A 22,521-nucleotide genomic window follows, 5' to 3' on the forward strand; every position below is an offset into this window, starting at 1 on the left:
AGTGTGGTTTCAGAAGTGGTAGAGGATGTGTGGATCAGGTGTTTGCTTTGAAGAATGTATGTGAGAAATACTTAGAAAAGCAAATGGATTTGTATGTAGCATTTATGGATCTGGAGAAGGCATATGATAGAGTTGATAGAGATGCTCTGTGGAAGGTATTAAGAATATATGGTGTGGGAGGAAAGTTGTTAGAAGCAGTGAAAAGTTTTTATCGAGGATGTAAGGCATGTGTACGTGTAGGAAGAGAGGAAAGTGATTGGTTCTCAGTGAATGTAGGTTTGTGGCAGGAGTGTGTGATGTCTCCATGGTTGTTTAATTTGTTTATGGATGGGGTTGTTAGGGAGGTAAATGCAAGAGTTTTGGAAAGAGGGGCAAGTATGAAGTCTGTTGGGGATGAGAGAGCTTGGGAAGTGAGTCAGTTGTTGTTCGCTGATGATACAGCGCTGGTGGCTGATTCATGTGAGAAACTGCAGAAGCTGGTGACTGAGTTTGGTAAAGTGTGTGGAAGAAGAAAGTTAAGAGTAAATGTGAATAAGAGCAAGGTTATTAGGTACAGTAGGGTTGAGGGTCAAGTCAATTGGGAGGTGAGTTTGAATGGAGAAAAACTGGAGGAAGTGAAGTGTTTTAGATATCTGGGAGTGGATCTGGCAGCGGATGGAACCATGGAAGCGGAAGTGGATCATAGGGTGGGGGAGGGGGCGAAAATTCTGGGGGCCTTGAAGAATGTGTGGAAGTCGAGAACATTATCTCGGAAAGCAAAAATGGGTATGTTTGAAGGAATAGTGGCTCCAACAATGTTGTATGGTTGCGAGGCGTGGGCTATGGATAGAGTTGTGCGCAGGAGGATGGATGTGCTGGAAATGAGATGTTTGAGGACAATGTGTGGTGTGAGGTGGTTTGATCGAGTGAGTAACGGAAGGGTAAGAGAGATGTGTGGAAATAAAAAGAGCGTGGTTGAGAGAGCAGAAGAGGGTGTTTTGAAGTGGTTTGGGCACATGGAGAGAATGAGTGAGGAAAGATTGACCAAGAGGATATATGTGTCGGAGGTGGAGGGAACGAGGAGAAGTGGGAGACCAAATTGGAGGTGGAAAGATGGAGTGAAAAAGATTTTGTGTGATCGGGGCCTGAACATGCAGGAGGGTGAAAGGAGGGCAAGGAATAGAGTGAATTGGAGCGATGTGGTATACCGGGGTTGACGTGCTGTCAGTGGATTGAATCAAGGCATGTGAAGCGTCTGGGGTAAACCATGGAAGGTTGTGTAGGTATGTATATTTGCGTGTGTGGACGTATGTATATACATGTGTATGGGGGGGGGTTGGGCCATTTCTTTCGTCTGTTTCCTTGCGCTACCTCGCAAACGCGGGAGACAGCGACAAAGTATAATAAAAAAAAATGATATATATATATATATATATATATATATATATATATATATATATATATATATTACTCGATCAAACCACCTCACACCACACATTGTCCTCAAACATCTCATTTCCAGCACATCCATCCTCCTGCGCACAACTCTATCCATAGCCCACGCCTTGCAACCATACAACATTGTTGGAACCACTATTCCTTCAAACATACTCATTTTTGCTTTCCGAGATAATGTTCTCGACTTCCACACATTCTTCAAGGCTCCCAGAATTTTCGCCCCCTCCCCCACCCTATGATCCACTTCCGCTTCCATGGTTCCATCCGCTGCCAGATCCACTCCCAGATATCTAAAACACTTCACTTCCTCCAGTTTTTCTCCATTCAAACTCACCTCCCAATTGACTTGACCCTCAACCCTACTGTACCTAATAACCTTGCTCTTATTCACATTTACTCTTGACTTTCTTCTTCCACACACTTTACCAAACTCAGTCACCAGCTTCTACAGTTTCTCACATGAATCAGCCACCAGCGCTGTATCATCAGCGAACAACAACTGACTCACTTCCCAAGCTCTCTCATCCCCAACAGACTTCATACTTGCCCCTCTTTCCAAAACTCTTGCATTTACCTCCCTAACAACCCCATCCATAAACAAATTAAACAACCATGGAGACATCACACACCCCTGCCGCAAACCTACATTCACTGAGAACCAATCATTTTCCTCTCTTCCTACACGTACACATGCCTTACATCCTCGATAAAAACTTTTCACTGCTTCTAACAACTTGCCTCCCACACCATATATTCTTAATACCTTCCACAGAGCATCTCTATCAACTCTATCATATGCCTTCTCCAGATCCATAACAAACTTATACCTCTGTAATTTGAGCACTCACTCTTATCCCCTTTACCTTTGTACAATGGCACTATGCACGCATTCCGCCAATCCTCAGGCACCTCACCATGAGTCATACATACATTAAATAACCTTACCAACCAGTCAACAATACAGTCACCCCCTTTTTTAATAAATTCCACTGCAATACCATCCAAACCTGCTGCCTTGCCGGCTTTCATCTTCCGCAAAGCTTTTACTACCTCTTCTCTGTTTACCAAATCATTTTCCCTAACCCTCTCACTTTGCACACCACCTCGACCAAAACACCCTATATCTGCCACTCTATCATCAAACACATTCAACAATATATATATTATTTTATTATTTTTTTTATTATACTTTGTCGCTGTCTCCCGCGTTTGCGAGGTAGCGCAAGGAAACAGACGAAAGAAATGGCCCAACCCCCCCCATACACATGTATATATATACGTCCACACACACAAATATACATACCTACACAGCTTTCCATGGTTTACCCCAGACGCTTCACATGCCTTGATTCAATCCACTGACAGCACGTCAACCCCGGTATACCACATCGCTCCAATTCACTCTATTCCTTGCCCTCCTTTCACCCTCCTGCATGTTCAGGCCCCGATCACACAAAATCTTTTTCACTCCATCTTTCCACCTCCAATTTGGTCTCCCTCTTCTCCTCGTTCCCTCCAGCTCCGACACATATATCCTCTTGGTTAATCTTTCCTCACTCATTCTCTCCATGTGCCCAAACCACTTCAAAACACCCTCTTCTGCTCTCTCAACCACGCTCTTTTTATTTCCACACATCTCTCTTACCCTTACGTTACTCACTCGATCAAACCACCTCACACCACACATTGTCCTCAAACATCTCATTTCCAGCACATCCATCCTCCTGCGCACAACTCTATCCATAGCCCACGCCTCACAACCATACAACATTGTTGGAACCACTATTCCTTCAAACATACCCATTTTTGCTTTCCGAGATAATGTTCTCGACTTCCATACATTCTTCAAGGCCCCCAGAATTTTCGCCCCCTCCCCCACCCTATGATCCACTTCTGCTTCCATGGTTCCATCCGCTGCCAGATCCACTCCCAGATATCTAAAACACTTCACTTCCTCCAGTTTTTCTCCATTCAAACTCACCTCCCATATATATATATATATATATATATATATATATATATATATATATATATATATATATATATATATATATATATATATTTTCGTTCTTTCTTTTAAACTATTCACCATTTCCCGCGTTAGCGAGGTAGCGCAAAGAACAGAGGACTGGGCCTTTTTTGGAATATCCTCACCTGGCCCCCTCTGTTCCTTCTTTTGGAAAATTAAAAAAAAAAAAAGACGAGAGGGGAGGATTTCCAGCCCCCCGCTCCCTTCCCTTTTAGTCGCCTTCTACGACACGCAGGGAATACGTGGGAAGTATTCTTAATCCCCTAACCCCAGGGATGAATAATAATAATAATAATAATAATAATAATAATAATAATAATGATAATAATAATAATAATAATAATAATAATATTAATAATGATAATAATAATAATAATAATAATAATAATAATAATAATAATATATATATATATATATATATATATATATATATATATATATATATATATATATATATAAGCTGTGTAGGTATGTATATTTTGCGTGTGTGGACGTATGTATACACATGTGTATGGGGGTGGGTTGGGCCATTTCTTCGTCTGTTTCCTTGCGCTACCTCGCAAACGCGGGAGACAGCGACAAAGCAAAAAAAAATATATATATATATATATATATATATATATATATATATATATATATATATATATATGGATATTTATTTCATTCTGGAAATCCCTCAAGGGAGTGGCCATGGCAATGGTCTCCATAACTAGTGAATTCCAGTGCCGCTTCTTAGCCTTCAGTGCCTCACCCTTAACAGGCCACTGGCAGAGGGCAAGTTTAGCACAACGTTTGCAGAGGCTGCTACCTATTGTTCCTACTGACTACCTCTGCCTAATGCTTCTGCCTAATGTTGCTACCTACAGCTTCTACCTTATGTTTGTACCTAATGCTCCAACCTAAATGTTCATAAGTAATATTTCTATCTTGTTCCTACCAATTTACCAAAAGGCAGGGCTAGCACATAATGCTCTCCACAAGAAAATGTTGAGTTATGAAGAATGACCTGTGTTAGTTAAGTGTTGTCAAGGAGAGATTGTATCTTTGTGGACAGAATGCCAGTAGCCCACATGTGGGTGAGACAGAAAGAACAGACAGCTGCCTGAGTCAGAGGAGTGCAACTTGAACTTGACACTTATTGAAGTACGGGCTCACTATGCAACCATCGCTGACCCTCCCAATAACCAGGCAGGTAGCTCTGGTAATGTATTTCCCTGGTCACTGACTGCTTGTCAAAGAGGATACATGTGTCAGAGGTGGCGGGAATGAGGAGAAGCAGGAGACCAAATTGGAGGTGGAAGGATGGAGTTGAAAAGATTTTGAGCAATCGGGGCCTTAGCATACAGGAGGGTGAAAGGCGGGCAAGGAAGAGAGTGAATTGGAATATGGTATACCAGGGTCAATATGCTGTTAGTGGAGTGAATCAGGGCATGTGAAGCATCTGGGGTAAACCATGGAAAGGTCTGTGGGGCCTGGGTGTGGATAGGGAGCTGTGGTTTTGTTGCATTGCACATGACAGCTAGAGATTGAGTGTGAATGAACATGGTCTTTTTAGTATGTTTTCCTAGCGCTACCTTGCTGAAGCTGGGGATAGTGATGCTGTTTCCTATGGGGTGGGGTATCCTCAGAAATGGATGAAGGCAAGCAAATGTGAATATGTACATGTGTATATATGTTGAGGGACAAGTTAGTTAGGATGTAAGTCTGAATAGAGAAAAACTGGAGGAAGTGAAGTGTTTTAGATATCTGGGAGTGGACATGGTAGTGGATATAACCTTGGAAGCCAAAATGAGTCATAGGGTGGGGGTGAAAGTTCTAGAAGTGCTGAAGAATGTGTGAAAGAGAGAATATTATTGTGGTGGGTAAGAATGGGTATGTTTGAAGGATTAGTTTTTGAAGTATTAGTAGTACCAACAATATTATGTGGTTGTGAGGCATGGGCTATAGATAGGGTTGTGCAGAGGGTGATGGATGTGTTGGAAATGAAATGTTTGAGGACAATGTGTGGTTTGAGGTGGCATGGTCAAGTAAGTCATGAAAGGGTAAAAGATATGTGTGTTAAAAAAAGGAGCGTGTGGTTTACATGAGTTTACATGAGAAAGACAGAAAACAGGAGGCCTGATTGGCCCATGACTGGGTTGTTTGGTAAGAAAAAAGTGAGTTTAACTTGACAAGAAAATTTAATTCTGCTCAGCAGCTTTTTAAGCTATCACCTACTCCCCACTGCTTTACATTAGCCTTCTACTGTCCCCATTACTGCTATCGTTTATACCATTTATTTCTGGCATTTTTCTCAGAGTATACCTGTATTTTTGAAATATTTGCCTATAGTAAATGACTTTTGAATTTATCTATAGTCTTAGCATTCACTATGTCTGATGGTAAATTATTCCAGTGCTCAACACACCTATAAGAAAAGGGGCTTTTTCCCATGTCTGTACCACATCTTTTAGCTTTGAGTTTTATTCCACTTGTCCTGGTAACTGTATTTTCTTGTATTTCAAAAAGGTGTTTTTGTGATTTACATTATCATACTTGTTCAGAATTTTGAACAGTTGGATTAAGTTGCCGCAAAGTCTGATTTTTTTAAGGGAGAAGAGATCCAATCGTTTTATCCTCTTCATATGCCAGATTTCTAAGGGATGGGATCAAGTTTGTCATGTGTCTTTGTACTTGCTCAAATCTTTCATATTCTTTATAGTTTGGGGCCCAAAACTGGACTGTATATTCAAGGTGTGGTCTTACTAGAGAATTATATAGTGCAAGAATTGCTTTGGGTGTCTTGTACTTAATGTTCATGGCGAAGAAACCTAACATTCAGTTGCCTTTTTTACATGCTGCTTGACACTGTTTAGTATATTTCAGATTGTTGTTTATGAAAACTCAAAGGTCCCTTTCTTCATTTACTTTAGTTAGAGAGTTTCTGAATAGTTTCTGGTTGTAACATATATTCTTGTCTCCAAAGTGCATAACTTTACACTTGTGTATATTAAACTTCATTTGCCATCTATCTGACCACTCTGCTAGTAAGTTGAGATCTCTTTGAATCATTTTGCAGTCCTGCCTGTTTACAGCTTTACCTCCTAGTTTAGTATCTTCAGCAAATTTGGAGATCTTAGGTACGAGACCAAGTTCGAGGTCATTAATGTTTATTATGAAAAGAATGGGGCCTAGGACCGACCTCTGTGGCACACCACTCGTTACATCAAGCCAATCTGAGGTTTTGCCATTTAATTCTATATGCTGCTTTCTTCCAGTAAGCCAGTCTTTGATCCATGTACAGAGTTCAATTCCGTGTGCTTTGAGTTTATGTAAAAGTCTCTTGTGAAGTAATTAATTGAAAGCCTTTTGGAAATTTAAATGTTCTACATCAGACGGTACTTTTTCATCCCAGTTCTGATAAATAACATAAAAAAATTTCAGTAAATTTGTCAGGCAGGATCTTCTGTTGTGGACACTGTGTTGGTTGTCTGATAAGATTTCATGATCTTGAAACATGAGTTTTATCTTGTGTTATTTTTTTCATCATTTTACCAAACACTGACTAAGGCTAATTGGGCAGTAGTTCAAGGCACACTTTTGTCTCCATTTTCATAAATAGAAGTAATATATATAGTTAGATTTATTTTAGATGTTCAAGGACAATATGCGGTGTGAGGTGGTTTGATCGAGTAAGTAATGAAAGGGTGAGAGAGATGTGTGGTAATAAAAAGAGTGTGGTTGAGTGAGCAGAGGAAGGTGTTTTGAAATGGTTTGGACACATGGAGAGAATGAGTAAGGAAAGATTGACAAAGAGGATCATCAGAGGTGGAGGGAACGAGAAGTGGGAGACCAAATGGGAGATGGAAGGATGGAGTGAAAATGATTTTGAGCAATCAGGGCCTGAACATGCAGGAGGATGAAAGGCATGCAAGGAATAGAGTGAATTGGAACAATGTGGTATACCGGGATCGACGTGCTGTCAATGGATTGTACCAGGGCATATGAAGTGTTTGGGGTAAACCATGGAAAGTTTTGTGTGGACTGGATGTGGAAAGGGAGCTGTGGTTTTGGTGCATTATACATGACTGCTAGAGACTGAGTGTGAACGAATGTGGCCTTTGTTGTTTTTTCCTAGCGCTACCTTACGCGCATGCGGGGTTAGGGGGTTGTCATTTCATGTGTGGCAGGGTGGCAATGGGAATGAATAAAGGCAGCAAGTATGAATTATGTACATGTGTATATATGTATATTTCTGTGTATGTATATATATATGTATACGTTGAAATGTATAGGTATGTATATGTGCATGTGTGGACATGTATGTATATACGTGTGTATGTGGGTGCGTTGGGCCATTCTTTCGTCTGTTTCCTTGTGCTACCTCGTTAACGCGGGAGACAGCGACAAAGTATAATGAATATGTAAATACATATGTAAATGTGTTTGCATACGTGTATATATATTTATGTGTATGTGAGCATATGTGCTTTTCTTCATGATTCTTGGTGCTACCTTGCTAACATGGGAAATGACAATCAAGAATGAAATATTCATTTATCATATTTATTATACTTGATCGCATTTCCCACATCAGTGAGGAAGCACCAGGAAATAGACAAAGGATGGCCCATCCATTCATATACACACACATATATGTACATGAATGCCCATACACACACATATACATACATTTACATATCAAAATATATACACATTTACATACATATACATACACAGACATATACATATATACACATGAACATATTCATACTTGCTTGCTTTCATCCATTCCTGTTGCTACCCCATCCCACAGGAAACAGCATCACTACCCCCTACTTTAGAGAGATAGCACCAGGAAAACAGACATAAAAGGCCACATTCATTCACACTCAGCCTTAAGCTGTCATGTGTAATTCACTGAAAACCACATCTTAATATGCAAACATGTTATGATTTCCATGAGTATGTGTTTCATCATTCATATATATCTATATATATATTGTTGATATTACCTGTATATTTTATCTGTTTACAATTTTTTTTCCTGCCTGGACAGTGCAAAAATGATGTGTTATCTCCAGTGGCATTTGATGGTTACTGATTGAGTTAAAAAAAAATATGAACAAAGGATATAGAAACATTGTCTGAGTTGCTTTGTGACTCACTGCTCCTCTGTTGACAGCATCCAGAATTTTTAAGTGCCCTTAACCACGTATGGCACGCTTGCAATCAACTGCCTGAGCCAGTCATTGAGTTAAAAGTTGATGTCACAAAGCTGCATACCACAAAATAGAGCACTCAGAACATTTGCCAAGTTCCAATATTGTCTCAACCTCAAAATGCTCAAAATTCAGTTCTTTGTAATAGCATTATATCCCTCACACCCAAACCACATCATAACCACTCATCAACGCCCAAGTAGAAATTAAAAGCATATCCTAATTCCATACTTCAGCAAACTCTTCTTACAGATCCCCACTCTCAACAAACATGACACGAGCTCCTCATAATGACTCAGCACTTACTAATGAATTGCGTTCCCAACCCAATCTTCAACTCTCTTCTCTATATATGTACCCATCTGAACCTACACTCCCTAGGCATGTATGAGGAATTCTTTCTCATCTGCATTGTGGATATCACTCATAAGTACAACATTACAAATAACAGTTCACCAGTTAAGGAGACCCTTTACACCCAAGTTGGAACTTTTATGCTAAAGGAAGTGAACAATTCTTACTCACCAGTTCTCCCTATCTCACCTCACACAGACATACATAAAACATCACCATACTTGTTGCCCTTCGGTCCTGCTTGGAGGATGTGGCAAGCTACCAGAGTGCTGTGGGATCCCCATAAAAGTTTCCTCAGGCAGGAAAATACATAAAAAGCAAAGTATACATTCATTAGAACTTTGTACATTTTTCATTTTCAAGCATTTTACAGTGCATATATGTGCCTATCACATAATATCAAAATTTTATCTGTAATATGTGCACAAGAGTGATGCATACAGTATACTTGTAATATCAAAATTTTATCTGTACTATGTGCACAAGAGTGAAGCATACAGTATAGTTGTATGTGTACAAATAAAATATGTGTAGTTTAAGCAGTTATGTAATGCTGTGGTTTCTCATATTGATTTCAACTTTATCATACAGCATTATTCTTGTGTAGTGCGGTATGAGGAGGAAATTCAGTATGAATGTTAGAGTAACGTATTTAGTGAAACTGATAACTACTTTGATACATGGAATCTAGCAGGCAGATGTGCTACATTTCTGATAGTGTATTCTGAACAGATGATACCGTAATGTTTGCCTTTTAATTTTTTTTTTTTTTTTTTTTTTGCTTTGTCGCTGCCTCCCGCGTTTGCGAGGTAGCGCAAGGAAACAGACGAAAGAAATGGCCCAACCCACCCCCATACACATGTATACACATACGTCCACACACGCAAATATACATACCTACACAGCTTTCCATGGTTTACCCCAGACGCTTCACATGCCTTGATTCAATCCACTGACAGCACGTCAACCCCGGTATACCACATCGCTCCAATTCACTCTATTCCTTGCCCTCCTTTCACCCTCCTGCATGTTCAGGCTCCGATCACACAAAATCTTTTTCACTCCATCTTTCCACCTCCAATTTGGTCTCCCTCTTCTCCTCGTTCCCTCCACCTCCGACACATATATCCTCTTGGTCAATCTTTCCTCACTCATTCTCTCCATGTGACCAAACCATTTCAAAACACCCTCTTCTGCTCTCTCAACCACGCTCTTTTTATTTCCACACATCTCTCTTACCCTTACGTTACTTACTCGATCAAACCACCTCACACCACACATTGTCCTCAAACATCTCATTTCCAGCACATCCATCCTCCTGCACACAACTCTATCCATAGCCCACGCCTCGCAACCATACAACATTGTTGGAACCACTATTCCTTCAAACATACCCATTTTTGCTTTCCGAGATAATGTTCTCGACTTCCACACATTCTTCAAGGGTCCCAGAATTTTCGCCCCCTCCCCCACCCTATGATCCACTTCCGCTTCCATGGTTCCATCCGCTGCCAGATCCACTCCCAGATATCTAAAACACTTCACTTCCTCCAGTTTTTCTCCATTCAAACTCACCTCCCAATTGACTTGACCCTCAACCCTACTGTACCTCATAACCTTGCTCTTATTCACATTTACTCTTAACTTTCTTCTTTCACACACTTTACCAAACTCAGTCACCAGCTTCTGCAGTTTCTCACATGAATCAGCCACCAGCGCTGTATCATCAGCGAACAACAACTGACTCACTTCCCAAGCTCTCTCATCCCCAACAGACTTCATACTTGCCCCTCTTTCCAAAACTCTTGCATTTACCTCCCTAACAACCCCATCCATAAACAAATTAAACAACCATGGAGACATCACACACCCCTGCCGCAAACCTACATTCACTGAGAACCAATCACTTTCCTCTCTTCCTACACGTACACATGCCTTACATCCTCGATAAAAACTTTTTACTGCTTCTAACAACTTGCCTCCCACACCATATATTCTTAATACCTTCCACAGAGCATCTCTATCAACTCTATCATATGCCTTCTCCAGATCCATAAATGCTACATACAAATCCATTTGCTTTTCTAAGTATTTCTCACATACATTCTTCAAAGCAAACACCTGATCCACACATCCTCTACCACTTCTGAAACCACACTGCTCTTCCCCAATCTGATGCTCTGTACATGCCTTCACCCTCTCAATCAATACCCTCTCATATAATTTACCAGGAATACTCAACAAACTTATACCTCTGTAATTTGAGCACTCACTCTTATCCCCTTTGCCTTTGTACAATGGCACTATGCACGCATTCCGCCAATCCTCAGGCACCTCACCATGAGTCATACATACATTAAATAACCTTACCAACCAGTCAACAATACAGTCACCCCCTTTTTTAATAAATTCCACTGCAATACCATCCAAACCTGCTGCCTTGCCGGCTTTCATCTTCTGCAAAGCTTTTACTACCTCTTCTCTGTTTACCAAATCATTTTCCCTAACCCTCTCACTTTGCACACCACCTCGACCAAAACACCCTATATCTGCCACTCTATCATCAAACACATTCAACAAACCTTCAAAATACTCACTCCATCTCCTTCTCACATCACCACTACTTGTTATCACTTCCCCATTTGCGCCCTTCACTGAAGTTCCCATTTTCTCCCTTGTCTTACACACTTTATTTACCTCCTTCCAGAACATCTTTTTATTCTCCCTAAAATTTAATGATACTCTCTCATCCCAACTCTCATTTGCCCTTTTTTTCACCTCTTGCACCTTTCTCTTGACCTCCTGTCTCTTTCTTTTATACATCTCCCACTCAATTGCATTTTTTCCCTGCAAAAATCGTCCAAATGCCTCTCTCTTCTCTTTCACTAATACTCTTACTTCTTCATCCCACCACTCACTACCCTTTCTAATCAACCCACCTCCCACTCTTCTCATGCCACAAGCATCTTTTGCGCAATCCATCACTGATTCCCTAAATACATCCCATTCCTCCCCCACTCCCCTTACTTCCATTGTTCTCACCTTTTTCCATTCTGTACTCAGTCTCTCCTGGTACTTCCTCACACAAGTCTCCTTCCCAAGCTCATTTACTCTCACCACCCTCTTCACCCCAACATTCACTCTTCTTTTCTGAAAACCCATACAAATCTTCACCTTAGCCTCTACAAGATAATGATCAGACATCCCTCCAGTTGCACCTCTCAGCACATTAACATCCAAAAGTCTCTCTTTCGCGCGCTTGTCAATTAACACGTAATCCAATAACGCTCTCTGGCCATCTCTCCTACTTACATAAGTATACTTATGTATATCTCGCTTTTTAAACCAGGTATTCCCAATCATCAGTCCTTTTTCAGCACATAAATCTACAAGCTCTTCACCATTTCCATTTACAACACTGAACACCCCATGTATACCAATTATTCCCTCAACTGCCACATTACTCACCTTTGCATTCAAATCACCCATCACTATAACCCGGTCTCGTGCATCAAAACCACTAACACACTCATTCAGCTGCTCCCAAAACACTTGCCTCTCATGATCTTTCTTCTCATGCCCAGGTGCATATGCACCAATAATCACCCATCTCTCTCCATCAACTTTCAGTTTTACCCATATTAATCGAGAATTTACTTTCTTACATTCTATCACATACTCCCACAACTCCTGTTTCAGTACTGCTACTCCTTCCCTCGCTCTTGTCCTCTCACTAACCCCTGACTTTACTCCCAAGACATTCCCAAACCACTCTTCCCCTTTACCCTTGAGCTTCGTTTCACTCAGAGCCAAAACATCCAGGTTCCTTTCCTCAAACATACTACCTATCTCTCCTTTTTTCACATCTTGGTTACATCCACACACATTTAGGCACCCCAATCTGAGCCTTCGAGGAGGATGAGCACTCCCCGCGTGACTGTTTCCCATTTTAGAAAGTTAAAAAGAATTGTTTATGTATATACAGATCAATCAGTTGCTGGACTCTGCCTACTCAAACTTACATCATAAGTGAAAAGTCACCTTTATTGAGGCTGTATCATTGGGAGTACAATCTTGTCAAAGAAATTCTCTCTCCAAAGGAGTCTACATTTCTCTGCTACTGGAAGTAGTGTAGCCCTGGACTACTGGAGCCTTTAAAAACGTCTTGGGTAACACCAAAATTCTTTCATGGAAATTGTTCTTGGGTTAATTGTAAATAATGAAGTCTTACCTTGCTGGTGTTATCACTTATATTCATAAATGGGTAGACAGAAAGATGAACCAAGGAAAAGCCAAAACCATACCTTTATTTGTAGAAATTTCACTTTGTTTCCAAACTTTGTGTCAATTGAGTAATTTCCTACCTTGAAGAATTGAAACTTAAAAATGTTACACAACATAGATTTGTAATTGTCAATCTCTGTATAAGGCTTGAACTTATGAATTTTTATTAAGGTATGGTTAGCAGACAAGAAAAGAGACTGACAGCCATGACAAAGTATGGACAATAAGTATTGAGTTCTGTAAATTTGTGGTTTTGCTCGAAATTTGCTTAGATACCTGGACTCAGCCTATTATGGATAAGGATGTTTAGTATATTTGTAAAGCCACACTCATGTAAAGTTTATAGATGTATACATTATGCACTGAGCCATAAGATTAATGACTGCTGCTTCATACACGACTCATCCGACGTCGGGTTTCTCGTTCCAGACCTCACTGAAGAAGGAGAGTTGGGGGAAGTATGTTGCCGATGTTGCCGGCGGGTGTTTACCAGCGTGCACCAGTTCTACACCCACCGCTGCAGGGGCCGCCCCACAGGGGGTAGGAGATTTCATTGCAGTATCTGCGGCAAAACTTTTACACAGAAGATTAGTCTTCAGTACCACAATATTTATGTACATGACGGTGAGCGGAAGGCAGCCTGTCCTCATTGTGACTACAGAGCCCCTGATAAGGCTAAGTTATCAGTGCATTTACGCACACATTCAAAGTTGCGTCCTTTTGTCTGTGAATCTTGTGGTGCCTCTTTTAAGTTTCGATCCACGTACAGGTCCCATGTAGCAAGGCATACAAACTCTGGCAACTTCGTATGCAGCCAGTGCAATAAGGCCTTCATGATGGCATCAGAATTACGGGAACATTGTCGCATCCATGCTGTTGATAGGCCTTTTGTTTGTTCATTGTGTGGTATGACCTTTAAGCAAAAGAAACGCTTAAGAGTACATCATCGAGCCGTTCATCTGCGAGATAAGCGATATGTATGCGATGTGTGTGGCTCATCCCATATCAATAACTGGAATCTACGGGCACACATGAAGACACACTTGCCCCTTGCCACATCCTGCAATGTCTGTGAGCACTGTGGCAGCACATTCCGGGGACGAGCAGGACTGGCAGCTCACATACGCCTACGACATGGAGATGGTCACCATCAGCAACATCAGGAGAATCAGCAGCAATATGAGATAGGTGAAGTACTGGGCTTACCATCAGAGGAAGCCATTGAACATATAATGGAACCACAGCCAGATGTTATGGAACTGAAGATGATAGAAGTGTACTCATGCACTACTTGTGGCCAGCTTTGTGAATCACTAGACCAGCTGACTGCACACTCAGACAGAGAGCATGAAATCATTGTCTATCCACATTTGGTGTAAAGCATCTCAGAAAATGATGCTTGATTGTTTATTTTAATGTAAATATGTCTATGTATTTTAAATTTATTGTTCGTTCCAGTCTTCTGTAGAGGAGGAAAATCAATACAGATCACTTGATAACAAATTTTTCTCTCTCTCTCCTCTGAGACCTCCCTACTTTATTGTGAAGTGACCCAGCTGTAAGTCAACATTTATAAGAATTTATCATAAACATTAGATATGTATTTGCTGCATCTCTTTACATACAGTATGTTGACTACAGCCATTGTGCAAGGTACTGTATAATCATTCAGTGTAGATTATCATGTAGCTCAAATGTAATTTATCTTATATCATCCATGAGTAAATCTATCAAAAATTCAAACATGATAGAAAAACTTCTTTGCTCCCATTACATGCCTTGAAGCACTGACATTTCAATACACTAAATGCTGTTCCTTCGTGCTTTCTCAGAACTTGCCTCAGTTACAGGAAACATTCACAAGCATAAAAACAAGCAATGAGCTGTTCCCAATGAACTACTTACTGTCCTCCAGTGTTCCTATAACTGTAATCCTGCATCATGAATGAGTTCATAAAAGCATAGGTAACAGGCAAGGAAGTGAAAAGATGAAGTGAGTATTTTGAAGGACTGATAAATGTGTTAGAGGATAGGGTAACAGATGTAGCATCTGTGGAATATGGAGGTATGTAAAGCAAGAGTCATAGCAAGTAGTTTGGTGAAAAGAACATGGGTGGTGAAAGCCTTGCATAAGTTTAAGTGCGGCAGAGCAACTAGAGTGAATGGAAGTACAGGTAAATTTCTCAAGAAAGGGGGGTAACAATGTTGTTAATTGATTAGTTTGGATTTTCAGTGTTTGTATGGCTCAAGCAGAGGAGCCAGAGGATTGTGTAAAGGCAAAGGAACAAAAGTGAATGTTTAAATTATGAGTACTCAAGTTGTATGGGAGAGGTGATTGAGGGGGTGGTGGCATGCATATAGCATCAGACTAGGGATGAACTATGTGGCTTCAGAAGCTGTAGAGATAAGGATTTGTTTATAGTGGTCACTGATCTGGAGAGGGCACAGAAGAGGGTTGAAAGAGATGATTTGTGAAAGGTGTTACAAATATAAGGTGTGGGAGGAATGCTGTGTGAAGCAACAAGGTTTATCAAGTGTAAGGTGTGTGTGTGAGTAGGAAGAGAAGGGAATTGAGTTGTTCCTGGTGAAGGTAGGGCATATGACAAGGGTGCGCAATGTTACCAAGGCTGTTAAATCTGTTTATGGATGGGGTTGTGACAGAGGTGAATGAAAGGGCCTTGAAGGTGCAGGTTTGCAGTCTGTTGGAGGTGAGTTAATTGTTGTTTGCTGATGACTGACCTCAGGTGGTTAAACTTGAGTGAAATACTGCAGAAGCTGGTGTGTGAGTTTGGGAGAGTGTAAGAGGAGAAAGTTGCGAGTTAATGTGAATAAAAGTGAGGTCATTAAGTTTAGCAGAGGAGAGATTAAACTGGCTAGAATGAGTTTGAATGGGTAGAACCTGGAGAAAATGGAGTGTTTTAGATACCTAGGAGTGGATATGGCATTGAATGGAAACATGAGAGCTGAAGTGAACTAAAAGATGGGTGAGGGCTCTAAGAAACCTGGATGCATTGAGGAGTGTGAGGAAAGAGAGGCCAGTGTTTGTTAAGGCAAAGATATTTTTGTTTGTTAAGGCAAAGATATTTTTGTTTCTATAGAGATTGTTATGGCTGGGACAAAACTTGCCCTCATGCAAGGATCATCTTGGGTGAAAGAAAAAGTTAAGAAAAAATAGAAAGTAATTGGTGATCTGCAAATGTTTGTGGTCCTGAAATTTGAAGGTAGAAAAGTTATGAAGAACGAAAAACAAAAAGGAGGAAACAGCTTAGCTGTTTGAGGATAGATGGAGCATCATAAAAGTCAGTCCTTAAGTGGCCCATCTCCACACATGAACTATGGAAAGCATAGTACCTGTAGAACAGGAAGAGAGTAACAATTTTTTGTATAAGAAAAGAGATGGATGAATAAAGGTGGTGCCTGGAGAATCATTGAGACTAAAGGCTTTTGAATCCTCTCTGGTTAATATAGAGGTGAAGGGAGAACCACCCCAGAGGTATGAACAGGACTCCATAGTAGGGTGAATAATGCATGTAGATATAACTGCTCACGAGAAAAACAATTGTTACACCTACACAACACCCCCAGCTTTTGGAAAGCTAATTTGTGAACTTGATCATGTGGGTTTTCCAGGACAGACTGGAGGATAAAGTGATGGCCAATATGTTTTTTTTTATTACAGGGGTGCATTGTGAACATAGAGAAGCAAATAACTCTTAGAGATATAGAGGGAAACTGAAATTTGGTACAATCAAATTTAACCAGATGACTCCATCCACATTCTGAGATACTACACAGATGTGAACTGAGAGAGAAAATGAGTTCAGTACAAGAAAGAAAACTAGCATTAGAAAGAGGGAAGGGAAAGTGCGCTGGTGTGAAAAGTGAAATTGTTGGTGTAAAATCGAATGGGCTTAGAACAGTAAGAGAGATCATCAATTGACAGAACAGAGTAGGAAACATAACAAGACTCCTGAGTAACACCACTGTTGATAGGATAGGAAGAGGAAGTTTCTCAATCAACAACTATTGCAATACAATGGTCAGAGAGAAAACTGCATTACAGAATAGAGAGATAAAGAAGAAGCGCAGAAATGGAGTTTAGAAAGCAAAGGACTATGCCACATCCTGTGAAATTCTTTGATGTCAAGGGCTATGACAAAAGTGTCATCAAAATCTTTGAGAGTGGAGGAACACGAGGTGAATTGTGTAAGAGAGATCAACAATGAACCTAGCACCGCAAAATCTGCATTGGTGAATGGGAATGGGATTGTAAGGTTTTATGAAGTAGAGTTCAGGAAAGTTTAAATGACTCTGAGATAATAAAAGTAAGAGCAATGAGGTGACAATTAGAGGGATTAGAGTGATCTTTTTAGGGCTGTGTTGCACCAAGGAATGTTTGATGATACTGTGTGGATTCAAGGCATAGGACAAAAATAAAAAAGTACTGTGTATATGTGTTGGAAATTAAATGTTTAAGGACAGTATGTGATGTGAGGAGAGTTGACTGAGTGAGGACAGTATGTGATGTGAGGAGAGTTGACTGAGTGAGGACAGTATGTGATGTGAGGAGAGTTGACTGAGTGGTAAGCGAAAGGTGTAATAGTAAGAAGAGTATGGGAGTAAGGATGGTCTGACTAAGATTGTACATTATACATGTTGGCAGTGGCAGAGGCAAGAAGAGGGAGACTGAATTGAAAGGATGAAGTAAAAGATGCTCTGAGGGATCAGGGTCTGAACATGCTGGGTGGTGTTAAGTGTGCATGGGATTGAACAAATTGAAGTGATTTAGTATTCAGTGTCAATGGGCTGAACCAAAACATGTACACTGGTCAGGTAAAACCATGAAAATCTGTCTGTGGTGCTTGGCTGTGGGAAGAAGGCTATGGTTTTGGTGCATTATACACTTCTGCTTCCCTATGATCTAAGACATTCATCAGTCCATCAAATTACTCACTTCATCTCTTCACCTCTTTTTTTGCCTATTACCACTTTCCCATTGCTTCCTTTACTGATGCTTCCATTTGTTCCCTTGTGCTCCTCGCACAATGCACCTCCTCCCAAAACATTTTCATATTCTCCCTGGAGCTTGCCAAAACTCTTCCACCCCTAATCTCATTTGCTCTCTTTCTCAGCCCTTTATTTTTGACCTCCTGCTTCTTCCTCTTCTACATCACCCAATCATTGACTATCCTTTTCAAATATCACCCATACACCTCTGTATCTCATTCACCAACAGCATGATTTCTTCATCACACTACTCATTACTCTTTCTCACATGCAACTACTGCTAACCTCTAGATACGTCCTATTCCTTGTCCACTCTCCTAGTTTTGTGTATTATCACCTATTACCATTCCTCACCCTATTACTCCTAGTACCTTCTGATGCAAGCCTCTGTTATAAGCTTACTTACTTTCACCATCCTCTTCCCAACCACATCATTTCCCCTTTTCCTTAAACTTTTATAAACTTTCACCCTCGTCTTCACCAGGCGGTGATCAGACATCCCACCAGCTGCCCTTTTTGTATATTTACATCCAAAAGTCTCTCTTAAGCATGCCTATCAATTATACATAATCCAATAATGCTCATTCCTCTCTAACTCCTTCATCCATGTACTCTTATTTATGCCTGTATTTCTAAATCAGGTATTCTCAATCACCAATCCTGTAACATCACACAGATCTACAAGCTGCTCACCATTTCATTCAGATTGGGAACTCCTTGACCCCTAATTATATCCTCAATTTACCACATCACCCACTCTTGCATTGAAATCAAACCACTTTTATTAGATTCCTGGCATGAAAATTGTTGATGCACTTACCTAATTCCACCACAGTTGCCTCTTCCTCTACTCTCTACTACCAGGTAAAGGTGTTTTGCATCTTGTGAGACGTCATTATGGCTGTTTAACCTGTATGTGGATGGGGTGGTAAGGTAGGTGAATGCAAAGGTCTTGTAGAGAGGCAAAGCTGCAGTCTGCTGGGGTTGGGGGAGGTCTGGAAAGTGAGTCAGTTATCAATTGGTGATGAGACAGATCTGGCGGCAAATTCAGGTGAGAAATGGCAGAAACTGGTGTTTGAGTTTGAGAGAGTGTGAGAAAAAGGTTAAAGCTAAGAGTTGATTTGTATATAAGTAAGGTCATTAAGTTTAGCAATGGAGTGAAATACACTAGTCAGAGTGAGTTTGAATGGAGAGAACCTGGAGGAAATGGAGTGTTTAGAATTCTTGGAAGTGGATGGAACTATGGAAACTGAGGGAAGAAATGAGTATGTTTGATGGTATAGTAGTCTCGACAGTTTTACATGGATGCAAGGCATGGACCACAGATGAGAAAGTATGGAAGAAGGTTGGTGTATTGTAAATGTATTGCTTGAGGACAGTATGTGGTGTGAGGAGGGTGGACTGAATAAGGAACAACAGGGTAAGTGATAAGTGTGTTAGTAACAAGAGTATATGAAAGAGAACTGAAGGGGGTGTGCAGAAATGGTTTAGACTGGAGAGGATAAGCAAAGAGAGGCTGACTAAGAGGGTATATGTGTAAGAAGTCAAGGGATAAAGGAGATGGGGGAAATCATGGACGAGAGGAAAGGGCGGAGTGAAATTTGCTTTGAGTGTTTTCAGGGTCTGAACATGCAGGAGGATGTGAGGCATGCATGGGATAGAGCAAACTGGAACAATTTGAAGCAGGACAAATGAGATGGTCAAGAAATTGCATTGAAACCAGAGACCAAATTCCACAATCAGGTCCAACAGACCTTGCCATAGATTTCCCTTACTGCTTCATATGTCCTTGCTCATCCCATTGACAGCATGTTGTCCCCTGTGAGCTACATTGCTCCAATTTGTTCTGTCCCTTGCATGACTTGTACCCTCCTGCATGTTCAAGCCCCAGGTCTTCAAACAGTCTTTCATTCCATCCTTCCTCCTTTTCCTCATTCCCTCCACTTTTGACATTTATACCATCCCAGTCATCCTTTTCTTGCTCATTCCCTCCATACGTCCAGAACATTTCAGCACACCTTTTATAACTCTGTCATGCTCCTCTGCCTGCAACACCTCACTCTTACCGTGTCATTTATTATTCAATCATCCTTCTTTACACCACATATTGTCGTGAACCAGGGCATGTGAAACATCTGGGGTAAACCATGAAAAGGTCTGTGGGGCCTGGAGATGGATAGGGAGCTGTGGTTTCGGTGCATTACACATGGCAGCTAGAGACTGTGAACGAATGTGGTCTTTTTTGTCTGTTTTCCTGACACAACCTCGCTGAAGCAGGGGTTAGCTTTGTTGTTTCTTGTGGGGCGGGGTAGCGCCGGGAATGGGTGAAGGCAAACAAGTATTAATATGTACATGTGCATATATGTACATCTGAGGCACCTATGAATAATGTACTGCAGAAACGGGTAGGTAAGTGTGAAACACTGCTTTGCTTATTTCATCTACTCTGTAACACTTAAAAGAAATTTGTGACATATCTGTTTACATGGAATACTCATTAGTATCTTTTTTGAACTGTATAACATTGCACTAATAGATGAACCACTGCCAACTAGATTATTATCAGCCATAATATTTTCTCTTGACTGCCATTATGTGACATGGTTTATGCATGAATATAACACTATGAGATGCTTACTTCTCTTTCTCCCACGGGAATTCATGAAATACATCCTCTGGGTGTGTTTCTTTTTTGCATGTACATACTACATACGGATGACCTCCTCCTCCTCCTCCTCCTGCCTTTTTTTTTTTTTTTTTTAATGCTGCTCCTCACAGACGACGACGAACACCACCGGTGCTCCCATCTGGCGGCTGTCCAGCACAACACTTCTGTGTCTTGGTTATGACGAACCTCACACTGAGAGACACCCGCTTTCCTATTTTGCTTATCAAGGTCTTTTGCTTGGTATGTCAGAGACCACTCTTCTTATGTTTACATTTTTTTGACAATTATCTGATAATTGTTTGGTTAATGATAGGATGGGCTTTAAAGTTGCCAGGGGACAATATTAAAGTTCTTAGTATTAGTAATTAAGATTCAGTGACGTTGCGTGTGGGAGAATCAGCAAAGGGCATAAAATAACTGGATTTTTAAGGTCCCCTTGAGACAACTTTTTAGTTCTTCCTTTTGATAATGATTTACTTTACTTCCCATGTTGCTTGAATCCTTCAGCAACAAGAATACGATAAAGAATATCTTAATCAGAAGCTCACCAGAAAGTTCTGCAGGAAGCCTCTATAGAGTACCATATAAACATTGACCTAACTTTCATGTTGGCCAGACTTGTAAGGATCTTTCTGTTTGGTGAACTTTTTCCCAAATAAATCCGATCAGCATTGAAGCAAATTGTCGACAATAGTGTAGAAGACTGTAATGTAAAATGTAGTGTACACCAAGAGTGTAGAGTGTAGTGTACACCAGCAGAGTGTAGTGTAGTGTAGCAAGAAAGTATAAAAAATATGTAATAAATATTTCCTTTCATTCTTCTCGGTAAGATTCTGTTCATGTTTTGGTTCTACCTTGATATTCTTCCATTCTTTCTCCTGTTTGGTGGTGTTGTCAGGTGAGAGAGAGAGAGAGAGAGAGAGAGAGAGAGAGAGAGAGAGAGAGAGAGAGAGAGAGAGAGAGAGAGAGAGAGCCATCTTACTGCTCTATCTTTACCTCTTCTAATTAGATTAGCTCCAGTTAGATCTTAACTTTCCAGTTGACCTTATCATAGAGAGACGGGCTTTTGGTTATGCGTTTTTCATACAATCTCCACATTACTGTTAGATTCCTCCACATTACTGTTAGATTCATCCACATTACTGTTAGATTCCTCCACATTACTGTTAGATTCCTCCACATTACTGTTAGATTCATCCACATTACTGTTAGATTCCTCCACATTACTGTTAGATTCATCCACATTACTGTTAGATTCATCCACACTGTTAGATTCATCCACACTGTTAGATTCATCCACATTACTGTTAGATTCCTCCACATTACTGTTAGATTCCTCCACATTACTGTTAGATTCCTCCACATTACTGTTAGATTCATCCATACTGTTAGATTCCTCCACATTACTGTTAGATTCCTCCACATTACTGTTAGATTCATCCACACTGTTAGATTCCTCCACATTACTGTTAGATTCCTCCACATTACTGTTAGATTCCTCCACATTACTGTTAGATTCATCCACATTACTGTTAGATTCC

The 22,521-nt window shown here is 40.5% G+C and overlaps 1 protein-coding gene across 3 annotated transcripts in view; it reads left to right on the forward strand.

The window, feature by feature from the left end:
- LOC139765282 (uncharacterized) overlaps nucleotides 1-22,521 on the forward strand; it is a 152,518-nt gene that overhangs the window by 126,277 nt on the left and 3,720 nt on the right. The window contains exon 14 of one of the 3 annotated variants that reach the window (XM_071692652.1): nucleotides 13,735-14,808. The exons of 1 other annotated variant lie outside the window; for it this stretch is intronic. In XM_071692652.1, the coding sequence (XP_071548753.1) occupies nucleotides 13,735-14,684 (950 nt within the window). In that variant the 3' untranslated portion in view covers nucleotides 14,685-14,808. Of the gene's footprint in view, nucleotides 1-13,734; nucleotides 14,809-22,521 lie in introns of those variants that run through there. One more of the 3 variants, XM_071692651.1, reaches the window with a different exon arrangement.

The sequence above is a fragment of the Panulirus ornatus genome, chromosome 53, assembly GCF_036320965.1.
Source record: "Panulirus ornatus isolate Po-2019 chromosome 53, ASM3632096v1, whole genome shotgun sequence".
Taxonomy (NCBI): Eukaryota; Metazoa; Arthropoda; class Malacostraca; order Decapoda; family Palinuridae; genus Panulirus; species Panulirus ornatus.